The following is a 24891-nucleotide window of genomic DNA, read 5'->3' as shown; positions in this document are numbered from 1 at the left end:
GAATTTAGGCCATACTGTTACACAGATACTCCAAATAAACTGCCTGTTAGAGCAGGCACTGCAATAGTAGATGTGGAAATTTGTCACACATTAGACTTATTCTGTTTTATTCAGCTCACTCACTTTGTGCTCACATGTGCATCACACACTATCATAAGCATAAATCACCTAAAGGCAGTGTGAGACAGCATCAGTTAAACAAATCAAATTAATAATTAATACATTGATCTGATTAATAATAAATTAATTTATAAATGGCAGCCACAGGGAACAATCCATTCGACAGATTATTTTCTATGAGTTATCAATTTGCCATGGGAGACACTGCTGTGAGCAGGTAGACACCCAAAGGTGAAGCCCTGCAGTGCAACCTGACCCCCCCCCCCCTTACTGCATCTTGCATCACATTTGCTTAGATCAATACAAAGTTTAGATGAGGGCTTTTAAGGTACTGTAACCATAGTTTTCCTTTTTATAGTAAGTGTATGTGTGTCTTGTAATTGTGGGCCCCCACCTGGCAACTGCTTAGACACAATAAATTATATATGTAAATGTAATATTCATTCGTAATCAGCACATTTCATAAGAAATCGAACAACAGATCTCTGTATGGACTCCAGGAAGAATAGCTGTGGCTATGGCCCACGCTAATGGAGATCCCAATAAATCAAACTAATTTAATTTAAAATCTCTCTGATGACAATGACTGTGACATAACATGGACCTGGAGTCATGAACACAGTCTGGTTAAGACCAGTCATTGGTCATTGACAAGGTAACAATAAGCCTTTTCCATTTAATACATTTTGACATGTCAAGGTAGAAAAATCATAGAGAAAATTTATGATGAGGGAATTCCTTATAGCTGCTTCAGTTTCAGAGTCCTGGTATTGTACATGTGTCACAATGTCCCAGCTTTAAGGCCAGGACATGCCAACAAATATTTTTCAGCAAAATTAATTCCAATAGAATTACCGTGATCAAAGGATCGGCACAAGGAGGCAAAATTAATCCACGAGAATGGTCCACATAGAGTTTGACCTTGCTGAACTTTGACAGGCGAATTTGCTCTGTTAATCCACAGCAAGCTGTCTTGATACAGTGCTGACCTTTGTGGGGACGGAGACACAGCTTATAGCCGTGTGGCACCATTCAATTTTAGTTTACGTCGGAGTAAAAACTCTTCCACAAACAGCAATGGTTAGCAGACAGTTATGAGATAGGAAATATGTCTTCTGATTAAACTGCGTGAATTCATAATAACATTAGCGACCAAGTTAAACTAACCAGTTTGCCATCTGGTTGCCATCTGATATTATCAGAGTAGTAAACTTGTCTTGCTTCACAACATGTGCACAGAAGAGTTGTGGGGCTTGTCCAGCGTAGTGCAAGTCAAAGCTGACTTTCTGAGTCACGTGGGAACGTTTGCTCTACAACAGGTAGCAGATGTTTGTACTTGGGTGTGATGGTGATCTGTAGAGTTATAGTGGAGGGATCTATGATCACAAGGCGGTGCAGTGCAGAGTCGTCCTGAGGATCCTCCAGCTGAGGGTCTGCGCTCGTACCCACCTCAGACGCTCCTAAAGTGTCCAACGGGTAGTGTTTGTCACCTGGAAAGAGTGGAGAGCCCAAGAGAAAGCAGACAGAGATGGAAAACAAAAACAAATGGTTAATCTACCACAAGCATTCACATTACCGTTTCATCACTAACATTATGCTCATAAGTACGACGATGATAACACTAGAACAGCTATATATAGCAATAGCAGAGTCCAGCCACTACTGCTAAACTCTTAATCCGGTTTGTTTCTTACTATGGCCAAGTCTTAAAAAAATGAGGTTGATGATATTTTATATTTTACTTTTAACAAAGACCAAAACCAACAATACATCTGTCAACTTCTCAATACTTTGCAACTTTCACACCTGGTAAGCTAATTCCTTTGTACTACAGTATATATTTATCTTTACTGTGGTAATTGGGCAGTGTAGTTTTTAGCAAACATTACTTGAACAGGAGTACATTTGTTGGAGACATTTGTTATTTTCAGCAACAGATTTGGAGTTATAGTCCATATTTACGGCTTCAAGGTCGATGGATGTTGGGTTTCACTCAAAATAAACTACAGTGCCCATGTTTATTAAATAATGTGTCAAAAGTGTGGCTCACTGGTGTGTATTTCATAGTTTTTGGACAACAATGGAGTCTAATAGCACAGAGGAATAATACCACTTCTAACTATAGAATACAACTTTCACATTCATTCACCATATTATACAGCTGAAATGAAGATATCATTTAATTAATGAAACAGTCATTTGGCATGCTTCAATGTTGGTTTGGATGCAACTTAGACGTGATAGACAATCATCACCCGGCAGCAGTGATATGTAGTGTTGATCTTTTAGGTAAACCACAGGCAGCCACTGTTCACAGCCCTCTGTGGCCCGCTGGCTAGAGAAGTTGTGGAGGTCATTTAGCAAAGGGAGGCGGCACATGCGGCTGAGCTCATAGAACTGCGGAGGGGCGATCCATATCTCCCGTGCCTGGTAGCTCTGGAGGACCTCTGAGGGTGTGGACCACTGCAAACACAAAGAGAGACAAAGGTAGTGTTTAACAACTATACAAGTGTGTTTTCCATCTCCACTAAATACTGTAGTGTCCATTACCTTGATCAGCTATTGTTATGGAAAAGACACCAACCAGAGCCACTGTTATGTTGTGCACACAGTCTTGTACCTGCTTTCATAGTCAATGAAAAGTGCCTGGCACAATTTCCTAGAGTGAGTGTGTCCAAAGTGACATTTTCACATCATCTTATCTATTTATTTCCCTGTAAAGCACTTTGGTCAACATAGACAGATAGATAGATAGATAGATAGATAGATAGATAGATAGATAGATAGATGTTTATTGATCCCAAGAAAAATGGGAAATTCCAGTGTTACAGCAGCAAAATTAGTCACAAAGCACAGAAAATAAATATAAATGAAATACTAGGAAAAATATATATACATAAAAATATACATGAAATAATAATATGAATAAATTAAAAGAACAAATATTTGAAGGATGTACAGGATGGGAAAACAAAAATGTGCAACAGCTTAAATAATATGCTAAAATGTAAATAAACCAATTGTGCAGGTTGCACTTAGTGCAACATGTGATGTGTTCTATACATTTATTTGATTTATGTATCACCTGAAAGCGCACTATTTCCTTTTCATCTTGAAGTGTGTCGGGGATCTCCTGCAGGCAGCAGATGAAGAAAGCTGTGTCAAACCTCGTCACACCGTATCGGCCGGTGGGAGTCAGCCAGTTGCTCCACTCATGTAAAGCCCAGATGTTGGGCAACACCTCCAACTCTCTGCACATCCTGATGAAGTTGGAGGAGTTCTGGTTCACCAGAGCCCTCCACTTGGTGAGTTCACTGCTGCACAGATCACTTGCTTTGTTGTGTGGTACTTGATCAGTGGCACACCTGTCCTCTATGTTTTTTAACAAACTTTTCTCTTCCACTTTAGACACAACCAGGAGCACACCGGACTCCTCAAACGTCTCCCTCAAGGCGCAGATCCGGAAGGCGACCTCTCCCGGGATAGGAGAGCCTAGTTTCAGTCGGTCTGTGGCGAACATTGGAGGTCTAGTCTCCACCGGCTGGGTGACACTTCTCAAACCAAAATTAGGAAAGTTCCCGAAAGATGTAAAAATGTCCAGCCATTCACTCGAAAAGTCCGAAGAGTCCAACATGCCGCCGGGAAACACATACGCATTAGGCATGAATCCACTTTTGCTGCTTCGCTTAAGCAGTAAAACGTCGTAATCAAAGCAGGACTCGTGCGGCAGATGTGACCGTCCGGAGCTGCCCAGCGGAGAACCGCGGGCGGCTGTCACCGGTGTCCTTGCCGATAAACAGTCTGCACCGAGCCTGTGGCCTGCGACTAAAATAAGAGTTGCCGCCTCCTTCCAGTGCTTCAAATTGGTATTCATCCTAAAACTACCGAGTGTTGTCTTAATTACTACCGAGCGTTGTCTTTATTTTCGCTAAACGACACTATACCATGGCTGTGTTTTGGAAGCTTAGGGTTACCAAAGAATTTCAGCCGCCTACTACCTCGCGATATTTCTTCGAAGGGACGTGATTCGGGGAGGACACGAGTTGCTATCGCCATCTGCAGGCTGGATGACCTACCGAGATGCAAACATTAAACATTTCATAGAACTGATGGATTTGATTATGTTTCCTCAAGATATTCAAATCGAATAATTATTATATTTCACCCATGCTGGATGAATCTGAAAGCCCAAAAATATTCCTATTGTTATTGAGTTAACAGAGAAGAGACTGACAATAAAACTTTGGAACTTATGATGTAAATGTTTTTTCTTTTCTTTTACGAAGTACCTGTACAACATAGGTACTTGCCCACACAAACAAACAACTGAATCTAGAGTGGTGAAAAAAGATCTCCTATCAATTTGGTAAAGTTGTTTCAATTAACTAAGGCTACAACAATACAATGTATGGCCCGTATTTTGAATAAAATATGTAGTATGGACATTGAACTTTGTTTATGTTTTACATTCTTCACATGTCTTTCAAAAATTCAACATGATTTAGATAATTTGGATTTTGTTATTTAGCTCAGCACCCCAACCTTTGCTATAACTGATTAAAATGTGTAACATTTGAACTATGTCTGCTTTCTGGCAGGTCAAATTTAAGTGAGTTAAAAATGGTTCCCAGTGTTCAAATTATCTCATTATGTTCTACACACAGCAAATGTCTCAGATGCCTGCAAAACTGTTTAACTGAAATATCCCAATTCAGTAAATGAATACAGTCCATGACTGATTCCTGCTTTCTCACCATCTATTTTCTAATCTTTTGGGATTATTTTGCCCCAGTTATAGTTGATGTGCAGTGCTAAAAGTACACAGGCTCAAAAACCTGAATTCTGTAAATGCACTTAGTCAGATCTTACGCCCTAGTGGACATGTCTGAAACTTGCACTCTGTTATTAGTCATATATTATTGTTCTCAGGGTTGCTGAGATCATATGCTATTGTATTAGCTGATTACCACGAGCAGGCGAGGCTGTCTGTTTGAGGCAGCTGTTCAATTGCTTTATTGAGAACATGGCCTTTGAATGTGTGCAAGTGCCTCAAGAGCTGCAGCCACCAGATGAAGTCTGTGATATAAATCAATAGCAGATTAGAAGAACCTGCAGGTATTCGTGCATGTCCTTTTGTTGAGGATGTCATCTTTGAGATTAAGTGCCTTAACACAGACATTGAATCCGAAAATAACTGAACTTACATTTACAATATTATAAATAGTGTAAATACAGAATACACTGAAAACAATCACAAGAAGAAAGACAAGAAAGTCAGTGTACACGATATGGACAAGTTCTTCTTATATTCAGCTCAACCCATTCTTATTTTGAAGGCTACAATGGTCTGCAACCAAATGTTGGAGTCAAGTGGGTACTTCATTTTATCAAAATTTATGCTAAAGTGAATACGCGTTCATAAAACAATCCAATAATTTACAGATAGAAAAGTCTATTTGTGAAATAAACAGAAGGAAGAACATTACAGTGTAAAAGTTGTCTGACAGAGAGAAGTAGAGGCAGAGTAGAAATGGAATGCAACACACAAACCCATGAATGTACACACACACACACACACACACACACACACACACACACACACACACACACACACACACACACACACACACACACACACTCAGGTGTCATATATCCTTATCAAAGAAGCATTGTGAAGAAGGTCAGGTTAGGTCTGACTCAGAGGGGAGGAGGTGTTTCAGATTTTTCTGTTGAAAATTGAAACTTTTCCTGAAAGTGTCTACACCCACCTCCCATTCGTCCAGGGCTATCCAGGATGTCCAATCAGATCTGGGAACCTCCCACTGAAAGAGTGTGCTCACAGGGAGCCCCAGGTTTTCATTTGCATTAGACATTCCTGCTGTCCTTCATTTAACTCAAACCAGTAGAATTTGTGGGTTCATATCACTACCTGGTCTGAAACATTCAAGGTTCATGGAGCATCACTGAGGTGGTTTACATCAGTCATGTAAGTAAAACACTTTTTGAATCTATCTATCTATCTATCTATCTATCTATCTATCTATATATCTATCTATCTATCTATCTATCTATCTATCTATCTATCTATCTATCTATCTATCTATCTATCTATCTATCTAATATATAATATAGTAATCTATACACTAGTAAAAAGTCTCATAATACTTGTACTGAACTGCAGTGATTTGACTTAAAATCTTTGCACAAACATATTTATACAGAGTGTGTGACTTCTTTGTAATAATGGTGGTCCTCTTACAGCAAAGCAATAATCCACCCTAAACCAATATAAAGGAGTTTAGCTGTTTTTCAATAGATGAGATCTTTAAAATACTACACCTGTCAAACCTTTTGTAAGCTGTTCCACTAACAGTTAATCTTGTAAGATGTCTCTTGGTGGGGCTAGATTTGTGGCTCAGAAACATTTACAGTTGTCTTCATCTAGGAACGTACAACTTAAAGTCAAAAACTGGATAATTGGCATTTTATGGTAATACAATCTGTAAAATCACATTTTAAATACATTTGCTTTAAGTGGATTTTCACTGACTTGTTTTTACTTGTGTGAGCCTTATTGTTTAGCTACATACGAGGAGAGGGCACAGTGTTCCCCTATAATTCCTAAAATCAGATAACTTAAGCAACATAAACTTGAGCAACTTCTCTTATCAAAGTTAATGTAACTGGTTCTTCTCCAGCAGACAGAAATGGAAGAAGGAAACATCAGGAAGAGGAAAGAGTCGCAGAATGGATCCACCGGCTACAGCATGGACTGTCAGAATAAAGAGAAGCAGCCGAAAGCTACTGTGCTTCAAAAAGATGTGAGTGTATCTGTTTGCTTGACTTTGTGTGTGTGTGTTCCTGAGAACAAGTCTGATTAGATGTTCACACAGTGGGATCCCACCATCAGTATCTTTTTGCAATGAGGGGGTGGGGGGGCTGAAACTGAGTACCAGGCAGTACCTCAACAACTGTCTCTACATATTAACTCCACAATGATCCACTTAGTGGTGCTGTCTAGGCTTCCTAAGCTTCTGAAACCCTAAAGTGAATTTAGGGTGACTGAATGGATAAATCTCACTGGATAAATTAGGATTACTATGACAAATGAATACCTCATTTCCCCTTACTTTCTAAGGTAACATATCTGGTTAGTTGAGATAAAAAAAAGAATCCATGAAGACACACACCTTTGACATGTCTGCATGCTTGTGGTGGAGTAATTTGTCTTCTTCTTAAGCATTCGTTCCATGTGCAAATGGACAATAATCACATGATAGTGGTAATTATTAGGTTTGTGTGCTCAGATAAGTCTACAGCTATGAGATCAGATGAGTAAGGCTGGATAGTAATCTAAAGGCTAATGTCAACATACTAACATGCTTACATTTTGCAAGTAATGTTTATTCATTAGTGTTTTAGAACGCTAACATTTGCAAGTTCATACTCAACCAAAAACACTGCTGAGATTAGAGGAAATATAAGTAGTTTTGAAAGTATTTGGTCATTATTGACCTGCTGGTATTGCTGCCATACATGAAAGCCAGTGGCCCATTAAAGTTAGTAGAATACAGTATATCCTATGGTCACAATGGCTATGTGTACCAAAATTCATGGGAATTCATTGATTAGTTCTTGCGACTTTTTGAAAAGTCAGTGAATCACCAGTCAGGGTGCTTCATCCTCTGGAGACCATGAACGTCTGTAAAAGCAATCACCACAACCTCCAATAGCTGTTGAAATATTTCAGTCTGAATCAAACATCTAAACCAACCAATTGATCCCCATCATTGGACCCACTAGTGTGGCTGAAAAGTTAGCTTGATGCCAGTAAATATAAAAGTCAATAGAAAATAAAATATTACATTTTTATTAGCATAATAACAAATGGTGATAGGACTTTAGCACAAGCATATCGTTTGGATTAGAGTACTTTTCCAGGTGTTTATAATTCTGTCTGTTACCACAACATAAAATCACAAACGTGCAAGACAGAGTCACAAGACTTTACGTATGTGTGAAGTTCTTGTAAGCGTTTCATTGCATTCTGTGAAAACTCTGAACCAAGCCTTAATCTTCTGACTTATGTGATTGGTATCATACATTGTTACACATTTTTACTCCCTGAAGAATGATCTGCAGGAACCTACCTTGGAGCAATCCTCCTTTCCTCTGCTGACCCTTTCTATCTGCTCTCACATCATTGAAATGAATAAAGCGAGTTGTTGAGTTTGCATACGTATGTGTATTTATTGTTGGGTTTCTCATTAAACCTTTAGAACATCACAAAACAATTGTGATCGGATTGTTTCATGACAGTACTTGAGATCAAAATGAAGGCTGAGTTTGATAGGTGTGGTCTGAGCAAGGGGGGCCTTCACCTGATTTATTAGTGGGTTTACAATGATCTTTACACCTGGCTGACTTTGTGTGGCAAGATAGTTTAGATAAGAGGAACCTTGAGGATGCGGTATCCTTCAGATATCAAAATCAGTTTCCGCATTAGATATCTCCTTATGACGTGTTTTACAGGACCCTGTGTTGAACCTTTTAGCTGACAGACTAGCTGTCTGGCCAGCTGACCATTTATGTTTAAATAAACTGTAGGCTTAAAGTATTAACCAAGGTAAGGATTGACCCTAATTACAAGTTGTCCAGATCATAAATAACATATTTAATCACAACCTCAATCCCAGACTGTTTTAAGAACTATTTACATTAAATAGCAGAGAGCATGTAACAAAAAGTAGGTTTCTATATTCATATATTCATGTCTGGATGAATTTCACGGAAGCATTCAAGAAATTCAACTGTGAGCATTGAAGTAACCCCTCCACGTCTTCATCTGTGTGCTCAGGTTGGTCTGTTAAGTGGCATCTGTCTGATTGTGGGGACGATGATTGGCTCGGGCATCTTTATTTCTCCCAAGTCGGTTCTGCTGTACTCTGGAGCTGTGGGACCCTGCCTCCTCATCTGGGCTGCCTGTGGCGTGTTAGCCACTCTGGGTGAGAACGGCAACCAAAACCAGTACATAACTTTAGGCAGATCAGAGATGTCTGTCTCTCTATTTTTATATCAATAACCTGGATACAATACTTACAACAGCGTTTTGGTTGTAACACACTTATCTGTGAGATTTTTTCTATTGTTGAGGTCAATGGTGTACGGTACAAAGATATTAAGATATAATTTTGTGTTTGCTTGGCATCTTCTTTTGGGATATTTTACTAAAGCAAAACATACTATTTATGAGTAAAACTTGATTCTTAATCTAACTCTTATCCTGCTTAATGTTATTTACTTATGTACAGTATGTGTATGGCAACATCCTCTACAGAGAATATCAGGTACTAGTTTAAAATGTCAGTTGGTGCTTGCGTCCATTTTGTCTTTGTAACTTAAATAATGTAAGGTTCTGACACAATGGACACTGGACAGAATTATGTCACTGAAAGGACACACAGAGAAATCGACACAATAAACTGTCAACAACAAAAATGAATTGCTTGGTAAGGAGACTTTGATCGCTGCTGCAATTCAGTAACTGTTTTTGTATTGTACAGTTATGTATTAGACATGCTGGTGTTTTTTGCAATAGAAAAATGCCAACATTTCCACATAACGATGCTGCTCTTTATGGGGATTGTAAAATAATTTGTGTTAGTGTGTTAAAATGGGAGAATTTAGATAAACATAACTTTGCTCTTTAGTGTGGAGGTGGTAAATGTGCACAATAAAGGGTTGGTTTGCAAGTCTCACAAAGAGCAGCATTGCTGACTGGTCTGTGTAAAGAACATGTACAGTATGAGCTTCAGTGGTTTGTCTTCAAACGACTTTGAACCTTTATGACAGTCAAACATAATTTTATTTCACCATGGTACATGTTAGTATAGTTTATGGTCACTATGGTCTTGGCACACTTGCTTGACTTCTCCCAAATCCCAAGAAAAACACTGGATCTGGATTATAACACAGATATAACACAGCATTTTTTTTTACTGTCTTTGGCTTTGATGGTGTGCAGAGGGTTTGTTCAAATCCAATGTTTCTTGGTAGGACACATTTTAAAACTTTCCTTTAATTGTCTACCAAAAGAAATGATAAAAGTCCCCTTCAAGTTTTATTTAATTTTTACATCTGTCCTCTTCTCTCTGTCTCTGTTTTTGTATTTATTTGTATGTGTCGCTACAGGAGCATTGTGCTATGCTGAGCTTGGCACCATGATCACCAAGTCGGGGGGAGAGTATTCATATTTGTCGGAGGCTTTTGGCTCCCTCTTAGCCTACCTTTACTCCTGGACCACTGTCATGGTGCTGAAGCCCTCCTCTTTTGCCATCATCACTCTGAGCTTTGCAGAATATGCCTCTGCTCCTTTCTACCCCGGCTGTACGCCTCCTCTTGTTGTTACCAAGTGTCTTTCAGCAGCAGCCATATGTAAGTTTTACTTTTGAGCCTTGCGATTTAATGGTAAAAAGAAGTACAACACATTACTTGTTGATCACATATTTAAAACTGTTGTAATAAATGTTTTATAGTAACAGCAGATCAAACAACTACATGTAGGCTAATGTGAAATGAGTGACTCAGTGAGTAATGATAAACCCCAAGAGAATTACTGGCTCTGCAATTCCACCACATTTTAGCAAGTTTTAGCATTGTTTTGGTTTTACATCCAGTTAACCGCTTGAGTTGAGTTACAGCATCATTTTCAGCTAACAGGAATCTGTTTCAGCAAAAGGATGTTATAAACCCATTGTTCACTACCTGCTCAATCACATGACAGAAGACAGACAAAGTTGGTGACTGGCTGGAGCATTTAACAGCGAAAGAGACAGCCATTACCCTCAGGGGTTGGTGGAGACCAAAAGTGAGCTAAAGCTACAGTGAAAGTTGGGCTTCCTTTGTCAGGTGGCCAAAAACACAACTCCAAATAAATCCTAATGCTGCTTTACATCTGCTGGACTGTACGTATATAAGCAAGTGTTTTCTGCTGCGGTCACACTGAATTTTGACCTTGCATTACTCTTGTTGACCGAACAATCATTTGTGTTAAAGGAGAACTACTGGAAACTGGAAACTGGAGAAACTGGAGTTACTGCAGCTAATGGCCAGAGCTCCCAGTTAGCTACTGGTAAATCAACTACAAGTTGTTGTCGCAAAGGCATGACATGTTCTCTGAAGGACAGACCACAGACTCTGTTGCGGACTCTGTTGCGGACTCTGATGCGGACTCTGTCGCAGACACGTGCTTCACACCGTGAGCTGGCTCACGCGCCACCCCGCAGAAAAAAGAGAAAGAAAAAGATACGTTGTCCTTTGCTGTCTGGAGCCAGTTGATATTGCATTTTGTGTCTGCTAAGAGGCACACAGGCACACTTTAGAACATGCCCCCACAACTGGCACTGTAGCTAACTGGGAGCTCTGGCCATTAGCTGCAGCAACTCCAGTTTGCTAAGACCGTTTTTGGTCATTTTTTTCCCCTATCGAGAATACTCGTAGACATGTAGCCTTCAAGATTAATTAAAAAATTGGCCGGAACTCTCCTTTAAGTCGCTTTAGCCTACTCATCAAAAAGAAAGAGGGTCTCCTTGTAGATACCGTTGTTTTTTTGGCTGCAATGACTACTATTGCTGCTTTAAACGATGTTGTGTAAATCCCAGATATGTCGGAGACATTGTTGCGTCTGGATTCATAACATCATCCTGAGGCGCACACAACTCGGTTTCCCCATCACCAGACAACCACAGTACATTATTATTATTTCTACTACCCCCTAGTGGCCCCAAACTTTATTGTAGGTTGAAATGAGTTTCCCTGTCAAAAACATTGGCTAATCATTTTAAAGTGGACTTGCAATTTGCAGACTTGAAGAAAAAGGATCTAAAATGAAAGTAATTAAACAAAACAGCTAACCTGGTGGATGGTGTTCAGTACAGTTTGCAGTTAGCTTGTCTTGGGACTCTGGGAAATAAGAGGCAACGCAATTCACATAAGGGTTTGACAGGAGCCAACAAGACAAAGGAAACCAATTGTGAATTTTTACAAAATTGTCTACATCTATGTCAAAGGGTAATATTCAATATTTGAGTAATATAAGTATAGAAATAATCTTCTTTGAGGGACACAATTCATTTCAAATGTCTAAGTAAGAATGTTATACTGTATATTCTTCAGTTTCTTTTGTCTTCTCAGTTTTGATCGTCACCGTCAACTGTTTAAGTGTAAAACTGGCAAGTTACGTGCAGAACTTCTTCACTGCAGCCAAACTTTTCATCATTCTTGTCATCGTGGTTGCCGGCATGGTTATGTTGGCACAAGGTGGGCTTGCTTGCACTATCAGTGTCTTTGATACACAACTCCTCTTTAAATGAAAACGTTTGAATATAACCAGTGATATTTATGTCTTTGTGTCCAGGAAACACTGAGACATTCTCAAATGCATTTGAAGGCTCAGCATCGTCTTTTGGAGCAATCGGGCTTGCATTCTACAATGGGCTTTGGGCTTATGATGGATGGTAACGGTTATACTTAACTTTTTTTGCCTTTCAACATGATGTACAGTATAAGATTGACCACACTGATCTCTAAAGCAATGCATTGAAGTGTACTTTTTTAACCGATATGATGAGCAATGAGCATTTTCCTGCTGTACTAACTTTATATACCAAGCATTGTGACTAGCCTGTTCAACAACTATTTAGCCTTGTGCCCTTTCTCCAAATGTGTGGGTTCAACCCTCAGACAACTTTATTATTATCTCCAGAAAAGACCATGTTTCACAGTTAACCAACAGTTAACCAAGTTAGGGTTCGTCATCTTTGGCGTGTTCACCAGGTAAATGAATTCTATATCCACATGACGATAAAATACAGGTTGTTGGATTGTAGAAACATGGCAGTACCGTTGGGCCCAGTGGGTGGCAGCAACTTCCCCAGCGGTTTACTCAGGTCTTGTGCATATTAGATGCCTGCGGGTGTGGTTTGTGTGCAGCATTTTACTATTCCTCCATTCCACCAGTCAGCCATTGGTTGCTGTGTTTGCATCTGTGGTTGTACTTAAAGAATGCATTTACTGAATGGTTTAGAATGTTTAGGTCTGCCGTTTTGCGTTAGATTCTCCTCTTCAGGGGTCTCATTTATAAAACTGTGCGTAGGATCCTTACTAAAAGTGTACGTACGCCCAAAATGGCCTCTTATCCCGTCCTGTCAACAGCCACGGTGCCAGAATAGTTTAAGCCCTGCACACAGGCAAGTGCTAAAATCTAACTCTCCACAGTCTTACCCCCAATTTGTGGATCCGCTCCAGAACGGCAGCGGAGTCCTTAGGTTTCCATTAAAGTCAATGTGTGTATTTTCACTGACTGTGGAACGGCTGCATTCCGACTCCGTCCCAGCTCCAGTAGTCTGCAGCCCTCCGGAGCAGATACGCAGAGCTTCTATTTTAGCTGGAGGTTGGAGAGCTGGCTCTATTTCCTAATAAAATAGACCATGCTCACTGCGGATCATATCTCACTGCACTACACCTTGAAAACACAACACAGAGTTGTTTACCGTCTACTCCTTTGCCCTTAAAAGTATATGGCCACATTTACATGGGCACATTCTATGAGACAAAGCACCACGTGAATGCTGATCAGTATGTTAATGACCCTGGCAGTTTTTTTATTACACCGAATCATGACAACTGGTGGGGAAAAAGCAAAAAACTTCTCAGACGCTCAGAATTGCTGGAAATTGAAATATAATTTTGGACTGTTCTTTCACAGTGTAGGTAAACCTGATGTATCGACTAACTATATTAATAATACCATCCAAAATGGCAGGCAATGCGGCACTCGTGGACAGTTTTGATATACCAGACCTACATAAGATTTAACAGAACTTTATATTATGTCCAAACAAGCCTTACCGATAAAGTTGAAGATTATTATATTTAATTAAAACACTTATCTGTCTGCCATTTCCCTCTGGAAACAGCAGGTTGCCCCCAGAGTGGCGAGGACCTGTATTTGGACCAGGATGGCACGATTCCGGCGCATTGCCCTCAATACTGGATCCAATTTAGTACATAGATCCAAGAGCACAGCTTTAGGGAACTTGTATCAGCATATTAGCCATTCATTGTCACTAAAGCCTTTTTCTCTCCTGTTTCTTCCATTGGCATATTACTCCTGCCGTGCCAGCAGTGCCATCATGCAGCATTAAGCACAGGGGTCACCGCAGTATTTAAATGTTTCCAACAATTTGTGATTGCCAAAATCACAGCATCAACAAGTGGTATCCCCCACTTGAAAGTCTAATACGCAAACACATTGTTCATCATGCACGCTTTGTCATAAACAGTATTAAAGTTTGGCCCAATAATAAGGACATAAGTGTAACGGTTGCACGAGAGCTTAACGGCTGACTTTGACACTTAATGAGATATGCACAGTATTGAAGACAGATATTTAGTTATTTACACTGTGTTCTGCAGTTATCTAATGGTAGGGTGTTTGATGCTATCCTCTATTCTATGCAGTCGGGCCATCGAGGATTCTATTCTAATTATAGAGTGTCTAGGCATAGTCTAATTGCAAAGTGTCCTGAGATAACTGACGGGATTTGACCCTATAAATAAAATTGAATTGAATTGAATGTTGAAGGGGTTGCAGGGATTTCTTACGTAGGACTGCAGAAAATAAAAAATAGTGGCTGACTAAATCCATGCAAATTTCAATTTGGTGCTCTGCAGAGGAGAGTGATTAAGCTTTTGTGTTCTTTGTATCTGTGATTGAATAACCATAGTTGTTTGTATTTGTTATTTTATTGCATTACGCTACCTTAAGAAATGACACACTGTCCTTGTTTTCTTAGGAATCAACTCAATTTCATTACAGAAGAGTTAAAAAACCCCTTCAGGTAAGACAAACTAAAACTCATCTTTCCATGTTTATGAGTTTTTTTACAACTATTTACTACTAATAATGTTTAAGAGGGATCTTTACATGTGAAATCTGAATTTTTTATTACAATTATTTAATGTTATATGCAAATTCAGAGCAGCATGTCTGTCAGAGTAGGCTGCACAAAGTGCACTTGAGTAAATAGATTTTCTGTCAATTCATCTCAGGAACTTGCCACTGGCCATCCTCATTGGGATCCCTTTGGTATCTGTGTGCTACGTGTTGGTCAACATCTCTTACTTTTCTGTTATGACCAGCACTGAACTGCTGTTGTCTCCAGCTGTTGCTGTGGTAAGAGGCATATGTGTTGACATGGTTATAGAGAAATCCGGGTTTTTAAATTTGTTTTCAATATCTTAGTGGTGTTGTAAAATGGATTTACAGTAATGAGAACTGCCTATAGTAGCCAACAGAGATGGCAAAAGTACTCACTTACCGTACTCAAGTACAACTACAGATAATTGTGTTAAAAATGACTAAAAGTAAAAGTAGAAGTACTGATTTAACTTCTTTACTCAAGTAAAAGTAACAAAGTACAGGAAATTTACTTCAAGTATAAAAGTAAAAGTAGCCTTGTGAATGACAAAGCTACCTGGACCACAACCATGTTACAATGTTGGCTACATTTTAAATGGCTGTCTGCCAATAGGCTTAAAACAAATAACCTGTTTATTGTGACAGAGACTCCAGGTTAATACGATTCTGACTGAGTAGCAAGATATGAATTCAATTGTGAATCTGTGAGAAGTCTGTACATTACCATCCACTTAGATTAAATTTTGATGATGCAAAAAATAACGGGAACTCCACAGTGAAATGATTTGAAACTTGTTAGTGAGGACTAAATTAGGACTGTATTTAAAGCCCTAGTTGTGTCTGTTAAAAAACAGACGGAGACAACTTCTCTCTGTTGATATTACAATCAAGCAACAGTACAAACACGGGCATGGGTAGTTCTGCTATGGCTGTGTTTGTGTGTGGTTCTGCAAAGAAATAAATAAGGTTGTAAAGGCTACATGTAGGATTTAAATAATACACCTAAAGTACAATTGTGAGCAAGGGCGTTCAACAAACGCCATTATGATTTAACAGCCAGGTGTAAGGTAACAGGTGAAGCACACAAACAACAAAATCACTAGCTAACTTTAACTTTGCCAGAACTATAGACCAATAAAATGAAGTGACAACATATTGTAAGTTATACGACTTAAAGTTCTCAAGGACGCACACACACAATCTCAGCTGATTATCTTCCGGAAAGCTAGTCTCTTTTTCTTTTCTCTCATTTTTTTCTCCGTGTGCTGTGCGCGCCCGCTCGCGGTGTGAGGCGCGTGTCCGCGCTATTCTCCGACATGCAGTCACAATCCCACCTAGTAGACAAGGTTTTGTACAAAACTAAATTAACGAGCCAATTTTGTAAAATGCAAGGAGTAGAAAGTACCGATATTCATGTTAAAATGTAAGAAGTAAAAGTAAAAAGTTGCCAAAAAAATAAATAGTAAAGTAAAGTAAAAATATCTGAAAAATCTACTTGAGTACATTGGCAAAGTATTTGTACTTCGTTACTTCCCATCTCTGGTGGCCAATCTTTTTTTCCCACATGTTTACATTGTGTGTAGACAGTTTTTGTTCATTCCAGATAATTTTATATGAAACCTCACTAACTGCTCAGAATTCATTTACTCTGCTCCCTTGTCTTTTCTGGAATTTTTGCTTGTGCCTTTTTAGACTTTTGGAGACAGAGTCCTTCACCCTTTGTCTTGGATCATTCCTCTCTTTGTTGTCTTCTCTACATTCGGATCTGCCAATGGAAGCTGCTTCACTGCTGGCAGGTAAAAGAGACAATGTGACAACTGCCACATTATTTATAAAATACAGATGCAAAAGAAGTCATTCTTCTGTTTGTGTGTGTTAAACTATGTGGTGTGCATATTTGAATGTATGATAAATAAAACACAAGTAAACAGTTTGAAAGTAAAAGTGAGCATACTGACTTGCGCGAGGTAGAAAGACTTTGACAGACAAACAGATGAAAAAGATAGAAGTAGACTACAACAAGAATACAACGGCACAAGACATATTTCTATCTCTCTCTCTCTCTCTCTCTCTCTCTCTCTCTCTCTCTCTCTCTCTCTTCTCACAGGCTGGCCTATGTATCTGGTAGAGAGGGTCACATGGTGAAAATTTTATCGTATATTAGCTTGAAACGCTACACTCCAGCCCCTGCTCTCATATTAAATGTGAGTCCTGCATATTTAATGAGTTCCCTTGTATACATTTCAATTTGGTCACAGTACATCTGACTTTTTAAATGTTTAAGCAATTGCATGCTCTTTCAATATGTGCTGTGTACAGTTTGCGACTCTTTTTCAACAGGACATGAACCTAAAACATATTTTTAAAAGTCTCATCCATATTACCCCTAAAATATCCCATGTAGGTTTAGATAAATAGTATATTTACTGCCATGTAAAGTCAACAAGATATTTGAATACAATATTTGGTTTCTTTCTGTTTCAGGGTATGTTGGCTATTTTCTACATAATCCCAGCAGACATTAATACCCTCATTAACTACTTCAGCTTTGCTCAGTGGGTGTTTTACGGTCTCACAGCACTAGCGCTCATAGTCATGCGTTTCACCAGGAAGGAGCTTCATAGACCAGTAAAGGTGAGGCCCGCTGAGCTGGCAGACTCTGGTTTCCAGACTAGTGTTCTGCTCTGATGCATTGCTAACTTGACACTACAATCTGTAACTTTACACCAAAACACAAAATCGGATGAGTCTGGTGCCATGTTTCTGATGTGGTTTCAGGTCATTGGATGTTGCTATGCAGTGGAATTGTTATTAACTGATCATGTAGCAAGACAGTGAATATAAGACACACAGATGTGGTGAATCTAGACAACATCTGCATTGTACACTGGACAGGTGTGACCTGGTCAACATTTTCTAATAGAAACCCCAATATAGGCTTATTTTTTGAAAGTTTAACCAAGCTTTTGCAAATACACTGTTTTATTTGTGTCACCCCTATGCAATAGATCATATTTTAGTCTTATTCTTCTCTTCTGTTTTTATTGGTTGTCAATCAACCAAGTTCATTTTTGAATATCTTGAGGCTAATGTAATATTTGTTTGCAGTTGCAGGAATTGTAAAAGAATTCACCTGAAACTATATTTTGTTTTAAGGGAAATATACTCTCATTTACATAACCTTTTAGGAGATTTGGTGTTGTGAACACAGGGCAGAAATACAAATAAATACTAAACAGTGGATGTTGAGTAATTGTGTGATTACTTAAAGGTGCCGATTGTCATAGCAGGCCTAATGGTCGTGGTGTCCTGCTACTTAGTCCTGGCTCCCATCATTGATAAGCCAGAGCTGGAGTACCTCTACTGTACTATCTTCATCTTCAGTGGACTTCTTCTTTACTACCCCTTTGTCCACCGGAAGGTCAACTGGGCACGCAAACTCATGAGTAAGTTTACTTTTAAAAACTTATTGACAATCAAGTGTTTTTTTCTCAAAATGTTAGCTATTGAAATATTAATATTAATTATTGACCATCAGTATTGAATACATGGAAAAAACAGTGCTCAAATTGTCAAAAGCAAACCAATGAAATACAGTGTTATGTTGTGCTGATGTCATTGAGTCCATGTGACCTCCATCCCCCTATAGGGCCCATTACCATGCATCTCCAGCTGCTGATGGAAGTAGTTCCTCCTGAGAAAATTGAATGAGAAGGGACAGAGCTTACAACCAAGGTCAACTTCTGCTGCTTGTCGTGAATGGTTTTGGAAATTGAATGCTTCAAATCTGATTCCCAAAGTGGATCATAGCCAAAAATCAGAGCTCACCTCCGCTGAATAGCTGCATGAAAAAAGTATAAGGGGATGCAGTGCACTGCGGAGTGTCTTTCCACATAAAAAAATAAATCATTTACAAAAATAACTTTTGTTATGAATTTAACCAGCACCATCGTTAAGCAACCATGGTAAACATTTCTTCTTGTAGTTAATGTGCAATTAAGTTTTTACTGGGCCAAAGATCACTTGATGTAGAACTGCACTTCAGCAACAAAACATTGCATTTTCAATGCATTGCAGAGACAACGTGAAGGCTCAGTAGATTATGCAACAAGATGTGGAAACATGTATTTATGGTTTTGTGGTTGTAAACTGACACAACAGAGTTTCTTTGAAGATGTCTGCACATTGTTTAATAATAGTCTCACTCATAGCTCTAACACTGGAACATGCTGGAACAGTGCTGCATTGTTTTAGCTGATGGTTATTAAATGTATCAATCTTTTTGAGAGCAATTTGACATCAGTTGATAAAAAAATACAAATATCTCATACTTCTCTTGTGGTAAAAATGAATTTGGTGGTCTGTTCCTGTATTTGTGGGCTATGTGTAATACTTGATGCAAGAAACGTTTTAATGGAAAAGACTGGGTGATTATGTTTGTGCCTACAGTTATTAGTGAGAGCAATAACATTTGTGATTTGGTCCCAATTGTACACCAGATGTCAGAACAGCACCGCTGTACGGAACTGCAAAGGCATGGAGGGTCTGTGCTATCATTACCATATTTCTACAGTAGTAATATTACTATAGTATGCATTAATGTATGCATATTCAATATTTCTAATGATAGGTAATCATACTTTAATGTTATTGTGATTAATAACAGTAGTGGTAGCTATAATAGTAGTCAACGGGCAAAGATGGGGAGCAGTAGTCTTCATGATTGTTGTCATTATTGCCATAATATGTGAAAACCTTACCTTGGACAGCAGAATGAGTAAAGGTGACATGTCCCTGGCCAAGTACACATTCAACACTATAGTTTCATAAAGAACTGAGGCTATGAAGAAACTGCATTTGGTCTTTGTTGCCCTCTAGTGGCATACAGTCTTTCCTTACACAGTGAGTCAAAGTAGGATCACTCATGTGCAATTCCCTGGTGTAAAAGTGAAGGTTGTCTACAGTAAGTGCCACAAAATCTGCATTGGCTGTGCTGAGTGAGAGGGCATTTGCAGAGAAGCTGATTAGCAACTGATGCCAAATTAGAATGAAACTGTACCTGAGAAACAGCATGTTGGTTATTTAGCCTGTTGCATTTGGCTCCGTTTATAAATGTTCATGGTGCTTTTGTCAGAGAATGCTGTTGTCCCACAGAAGCAAGGCAAAAGGTCCCACATGTAGACTGAGGACAAGACGCAGGACTCTCTTGGCAATGGTCAGCTCCAAGTTTGAGTTGTGAGTCAATGCACACACAGTGGCTGTAACACAAATGCTCTGGCTTACTCAGTCATATCTCCTCCCATATACTTTTGGCTTTTTGAAATGTTGCACTGAGCTGAGATGAGTCGTTGCATTGCATTTCATCACTCTTTAATGGACATTACACTGGGTTCCAGGATGAAAGAAGCAACATTTTTCATTTGGGTCCTGGGAAAAAAAGTAAAACCACCCTGAAATTTACAAAAAACAACAACTTTGTGAGTGTGTCTTTATAAGGTTTTGGTGCTTTAGCGATGATGCAAGACAACTCATCGTCAGTGTAGTTTGGGTATTTGATGGCAATACTGGATGGGACAAGTGACTTACATATTTGTACATGTGAAATATAATTATTCATGTACAGAGATCCACACTAAACACTCAGTATACTTGACAATATGAGGTACTATTTATCCTGCAGCTGATGGTGTGGGGGCCACGGCAGATGAAGCAGTTTACTGTTCAGTTAAATGTCATGAATATAAGCCTGCTAAAATTGATAAGGCGCATATAAATTGCATTTAACATGTTTGATATTTTCACCTTTCAAAAAGCACATAAATCTGTTGACATTCTGTTACTTTGGATCTCTGGTGGAAGAAAGCACTAAAACTACCAATACAACAATGTATTTTTTTGCTTTTTGTGTAAAATGTGGGATAATTTTACATCTTTTTGCCTCAAACTGTTGTTTAAACCATACATTTTTATCTTTAACAATGCGTTGCATGTTATAAGCTTAGATCAGAATTGTAAACATTATATTGCAACTTCTAACTGTATATGTTAAATAAATGTAGTGCAAGCACAAGCTTTTGCTCTGAAATGTATTAGAAGTACTATATTAAGTAACAGAATGTATGTACATGTAGTAAGTACCTCAACATTTCACTTAAGTACAGTTCTTGAAGAAGCATAATACTTTTAACCATTGCTTTGAATTCACATTTAGAAGTTTATTGTAACACTCACCAGCATATTTTGCTATTAAAATGAGCTGAACCCAAATCTTTATAGCAGGCAAAGGACGTAATCAGAAATGCTACACAGTATCTGATGCTAACCTGAATTACAACCCATTCTGAACGTACAAAATCTTCACATGCTCACACATAAGTTTTCCAGACTGTATATCTTCATTTGAAAACTTTTCTATAAGCTGACTGTGATTTAAGTTCAGTTGCTTCCTGTCTGTTTATTACCAACTGGCTTGTCTTAATTAAACTTTGCATCAGTGCAGTGGTAGATTAATTGAACATTAATATGCTAAATATTCTGATGAAAGTGAATGCGCACTCTAACATACACACACTTTCTGTACATATGCATGCAGCCTTGTCTTCATTGACGCACACACACACACACACACATACGTACAGTACACTCAGATATCGTCTCATTAATGGATAGACAGCTCTGATGAGAACTCATCTGCATATTATTATCATCACATTACTGTGCTTTTCCAATCAGTTACTGAATTAGCATTTGGATAAGAACCTCGCAATCATTCAGCAACCTTTCCAAAAACTGCATTATAATGTGTCACTAATGAACATATGCTACGAACGAAGTCTGTGATTGTTCTGATTGTTTTGAAATAATGCTTCAAGACCTCAGAGAGAAAAAAGTATTCAGTGCACAAAACCTTTGAGTTTTTAATTTTCTAGGCTAGCTCAGGGTTTGTTTGACATCCTTGATTCACTGTATGATTTGCAATATTACTGTAAATTAGATTTAGAGATTAGAAGTGCCTGCAATTTCAGAGGTTAACTGTAAATGCACTGAGGTCACTGATTTTGGCACCTGAGGGCAGAGAAAATTAACTTACAGTGATAAATTACATTTTCGTAGAGCTCAAACACAGGTGGGGAAAACGCACCAAGAATCACTTCAACATCAAGCTGAGGAGTCTGTTTTGTCATCATGACCTGTTTTCCTCCATTGGAGGGCACACTTGAATCAGCAGTGGCGGTGAAGTGAGCAGAGCCATGCCATGTACACTGGGATTTTTTTTTACAGTACAGGATCCACATCCGTTTTTCCCTGACACATTCCCCAGATTTGTGGCTCACCCCCACCTGGCACTGCTCCCAGAAATGTCCTTGCATTGCCTTTAGTGTTAAGAACATTATGAAAAAATGCTTTTCATTTGAATTATTAGGTTTCAAATGACTGTCCTCTCACAAATGTCTCATTAATAACTTTGTTTGACAGCCATTCTCTTACCACCATCAATGCCTTTTTTGTCTCTCTTTTTTACACCTAGAAGATAGGCCTACAGCTGATTCACTTAAAGTGGGGTTATGTAACGTTTGCTGAATGATGTCACTTATGGCATTTATGGTATAGCCCTAATGACAATTTCTAAAATGTAGTGTAACAGAAGCAAAAGTAGAAAAGAGTATTGAAATAAACTCAGTATACTTACAGCAATATTTATCTAAACGTTGCTAATGTTTGCGGTAGCTAAGTTTAGCCACCATGAGCTATTTATCCTACCCAAGTCAGGCTGTAGCAGTGTACTGAATCAAGCAAAGTTGTATTTTATTACCAGCTGCAAAAGCGATGCTGGTATAGTTTTCAGCTAACCTGTCTGTCTGTCTGTCTGTCTGCGGACAGATTTTGTTATGGTGTCACAATCGTACAAGATGCAGCCACGTAACTTTACAGGTGTGTAATAAAGATCAAAATCAAGGATAGTTCGAAGATGTGTTTGGTCCGAGCAAGGGCGCCAGAAGTAGGGGGGTAGAAAGTAGGGAAGTGGCCATTGGGCCCCCCACTTTATGCCCCTGGCCTAATTTGGCGTGACCGCTGGTGTGATCCCATTGCAAGATGGGCGCTAGTTGCTTTGAACTTATGAGATGAATGTGCTCTTTTGTATTGCAAAAACTTCCATAGTGTTGCTTGAATTCCCAAGCATTGTTTGTCCTAAAATGCCACGATCATTTATTTGTTAATTTGGCATCTTGACTTGCCGTCTCACTCTGCACGCAAGCACACACACACACACACACACGCATGCACGCACAAAACACAGTTGCTCACCAATCTTAAAGAATGAGGATTTGTTTCAACCATTTTCAGGTGAGGGAGAGCTGCACCCAAGGCGGTGGATATGCTGCTGTTAAATTGTGAATGATATGAGTTGACCTCTGTTTTGTTACAAACAGCTGACAGGTTTTTACAATAAAAATGACTTTTGCAATGGCTCCTAAATCACTTAGTGGAGAGGCAAGTTATTACAACAGAAACTCAAATATCAGGGTGACGTTTTTGTGTGTGATGCCATCCTTTCTTTTTCTCATTTAGTACACATTCTGTCTCTCTTCCTCTACTACCCTTCTCTTTCAATGTCATCCTCCCCCATTGCCTTTCTCTCACTCGCTTTCTGTGTGCACTTTCTCATACATACTCTTCCTCTCTCTCTCTTTATCCTGCCAGAATTTTCTCTGTATTCCTTTTGATCTTCCTTCTCCTCCCCTCTCCTCGCCTTGTTAAGGCTCTTCACTAACTTTAATTGAGCAACTTAGAGATCAGTGGCTGATGCCATGAACAGTCATTCACAGGTGAAACCACAGTGGATTTAACATTGTACACACATCAAATATTAAGATGGCGGTTGAGATTAAGACATACTGTATCGATCACACAAAGGGAAATTTCATTTTTTTCAATCTGTTGTTAGTTATTACACACATGTATAAAGTACTTCAGACACAGATTTGAGAAAAAGTAAAAAGTCAAAAAAATGGCTTGCGTAGAAGTTGAAGTGCTTTATAGGCACCACATTTAAGTGGAATTACTAAAATATTCAAAAAAAATTGTGCTTAAGTGTTACAAGTAGTTTATTTTAAAATGTACTGCTCAAGTACTGAAAGTAAAAGTACAAGTATTGTCTTTTATAGTTATTAAAGAAAGCGGTCAAAAGTTTTAATATCCTATTTACATTATTTTGAATGTTTAGCCTAAAGGACATTCACAGTTCCTTTGCCTGTAGCAGCATGTCATGAACCATGGGTAGCTAGTTAGCTAACGCTTACCGATAGTTCAAGCTGGTGTGCCATTTGTGTATTATATTTATAGCTTACCTTGACATGTTTCTTCCAATTTGACAGTGAATTTTTGAAGGCCATTATTTTGCAATCTTTCGGGAGACAGAGTGGGCACTTCATTCTATATGAATTGTCTTTCACTCCAACAAATGAAAACATGGACGCTAAGTAGGGCCAGGGGTGGTCTCCTTCCTCATCCTCACCAGCACGATCACTCAAAGTTGAAGGTGTTGAAGGTGGTGTTTCTGGTTCTTCCGTCTCGAAGTGAACTAACAAAGGTCATGTGTTCTCAATACAGGCAGGCAGCAGAGCGAACGGCAGAATGAGAGCTAGCGCGGTCTTCTTGTTAGACAGCTTGATCGCTTGATTTGCTGATTAGAGAGCTTCATCAAACCTGGTGGCAGAGCCATCCACCACTCTGGCAGTGATAATGTGAACACACATTATACATGCACTAATATATATTTAATACAAGTA

At 38.9% G+C, this 24891-nt stretch overlaps 2 protein-coding genes across 7 annotated transcripts; one reads left to right on the top strand and one right to left on the bottom strand.

The window, feature by feature from the left end:
• Window positions 1-208: 208 nt before the first annotated feature.
• On the bottom strand, window positions 209-4121 carry nudt19 (nudix (nucleoside diphosphate linked moiety X)-type motif 19). 2 transcript variants are annotated; one of them, XM_032515901.1, is made up of 3 exons: window positions 3206-4119; window positions 2376-2583; window positions 209-1610 (listed from the first exon to the last, which is right to left on the bottom strand). In XM_032515901.1, the coding sequence occupies exons 1-3, from the start codon at window positions 3992-3994 to the stop codon at window positions 1393-1395; spliced, it is 1215 nt and encodes a 404-aa protein (XP_032371792.1). In that variant the 5' UTR covers window positions 3995-4119; the 3' UTR covers window positions 209-1392. The 2 variants fall into 2 exon arrangements, with proteins under 2 accessions (XP_032371792.1, XP_032371799.1); XM_032515908.1 differs by having other exon boundaries at window positions 1369-1610; window positions 2270-2583; window positions 3206-4121.
• A 1831-nt stretch (window positions 4122-5952) lies between these two features.
• slc7a9 (solute carrier family 7 member 9) lies at window positions 5953-19386 on the top strand. 5 transcript variants are annotated; one of them, XM_032515887.1, is made up of 14 exons: window positions 5979-6106; window positions 6507-6508; window positions 6819-6941; window positions 8978-9125; window positions 10312-10554; window positions 12313-12438; window positions 12536-12635; window positions 14976-15020; window positions 15232-15355; window positions 16793-16896; window positions 17208-17304; window positions 17585-17734; window positions 18372-18546; window positions 18750-19386. In XM_032515887.1, the coding sequence occupies exons 3-14, from the start codon at window positions 6828-6830 to the stop codon at window positions 18809-18811; spliced, it is 1488 nt and encodes a 495-aa protein (XP_032371778.1). In that variant the 5' UTR covers window positions 5979-6106; window positions 6507-6508; window positions 6819-6827; the 3' UTR covers window positions 18812-19386. The 5 variants fall into 5 exon arrangements, with proteins under 5 accessions (XP_032371771.1, XP_032371764.1, XP_032371778.1 ...); XM_032515865.1 differs by having other exon boundaries at window positions 5980-6106; window positions 6822-6941; XM_032515880.1 differs by lacking the exon at window positions 6507-6508 and having other exon boundaries at window positions 5953-6106; window positions 6822-6941.
• The last annotated feature ends 5505 nt before the right edge of the window (window positions 19387-24891 follow it).

Source organism: Etheostoma spectabile, chromosome 1 (assembly GCF_008692095.1).
Source record: "Etheostoma spectabile isolate EspeVRDwgs_2016 chromosome 1, UIUC_Espe_1.0, whole genome shotgun sequence".
Classification (NCBI taxonomy): Eukaryota; Metazoa; Chordata; class Actinopteri; order Perciformes; family Percidae; genus Etheostoma; species Etheostoma spectabile.
The sequence above is the reverse complement of the archived record's forward strand: the minus strand, read 5'-3'. Positions and strand labels throughout refer to the sequence as shown.

What these genes read in the sequence shown, in the direction of transcription:
- slc7a9 (XM_032515880.1), top strand. Translation starts at nt 6,828, where the DNA reads ATGGAAGAAGGAAACATCAGGAAGAGGAAAGAGTCGCAGAATGGATCC. An exon ending in GAGTTAAAAAACCCCTTCAG is followed by an intron (nt 15,021 to 15,231) that starts GTAAGACAAACT and finishes AATTCATCTCAG; the next exon opens with GAACTTGCCACTGGCCATCC. An exon ending in AGCTGCTTCACTGCTGGCAG is followed by an intron (nt 16,897 to 17,207) that starts GTAAAAGAGACA and finishes CTCTTCTCACAG; the next exon opens with GCTGGCCTATGTATCTGGTA.
- nudt19 (XM_032515901.1), bottom strand. Translation starts at nt 3,994, where the DNA reads ATGAATACCAATTTGAAGCACTGGAAGGAGGCGGCAACTCTTATTTTA. An exon ending in AGGAAATAGTGCGCTTTCAG is followed by an intron (nt 2,584 to 3,205) that starts GTGATACATAAA and finishes TTGTGTTTGCAG; the next exon opens with TGGTCCACACCCTCAGAGGT. An exon ending in CTACATATCACTGCTGCCGG is followed by an intron (nt 1,611 to 2,375) that starts GTGATGATTGTC and finishes CACTCTTTCCAG; the next exon opens with GTGACAAACACTACCCGTTG.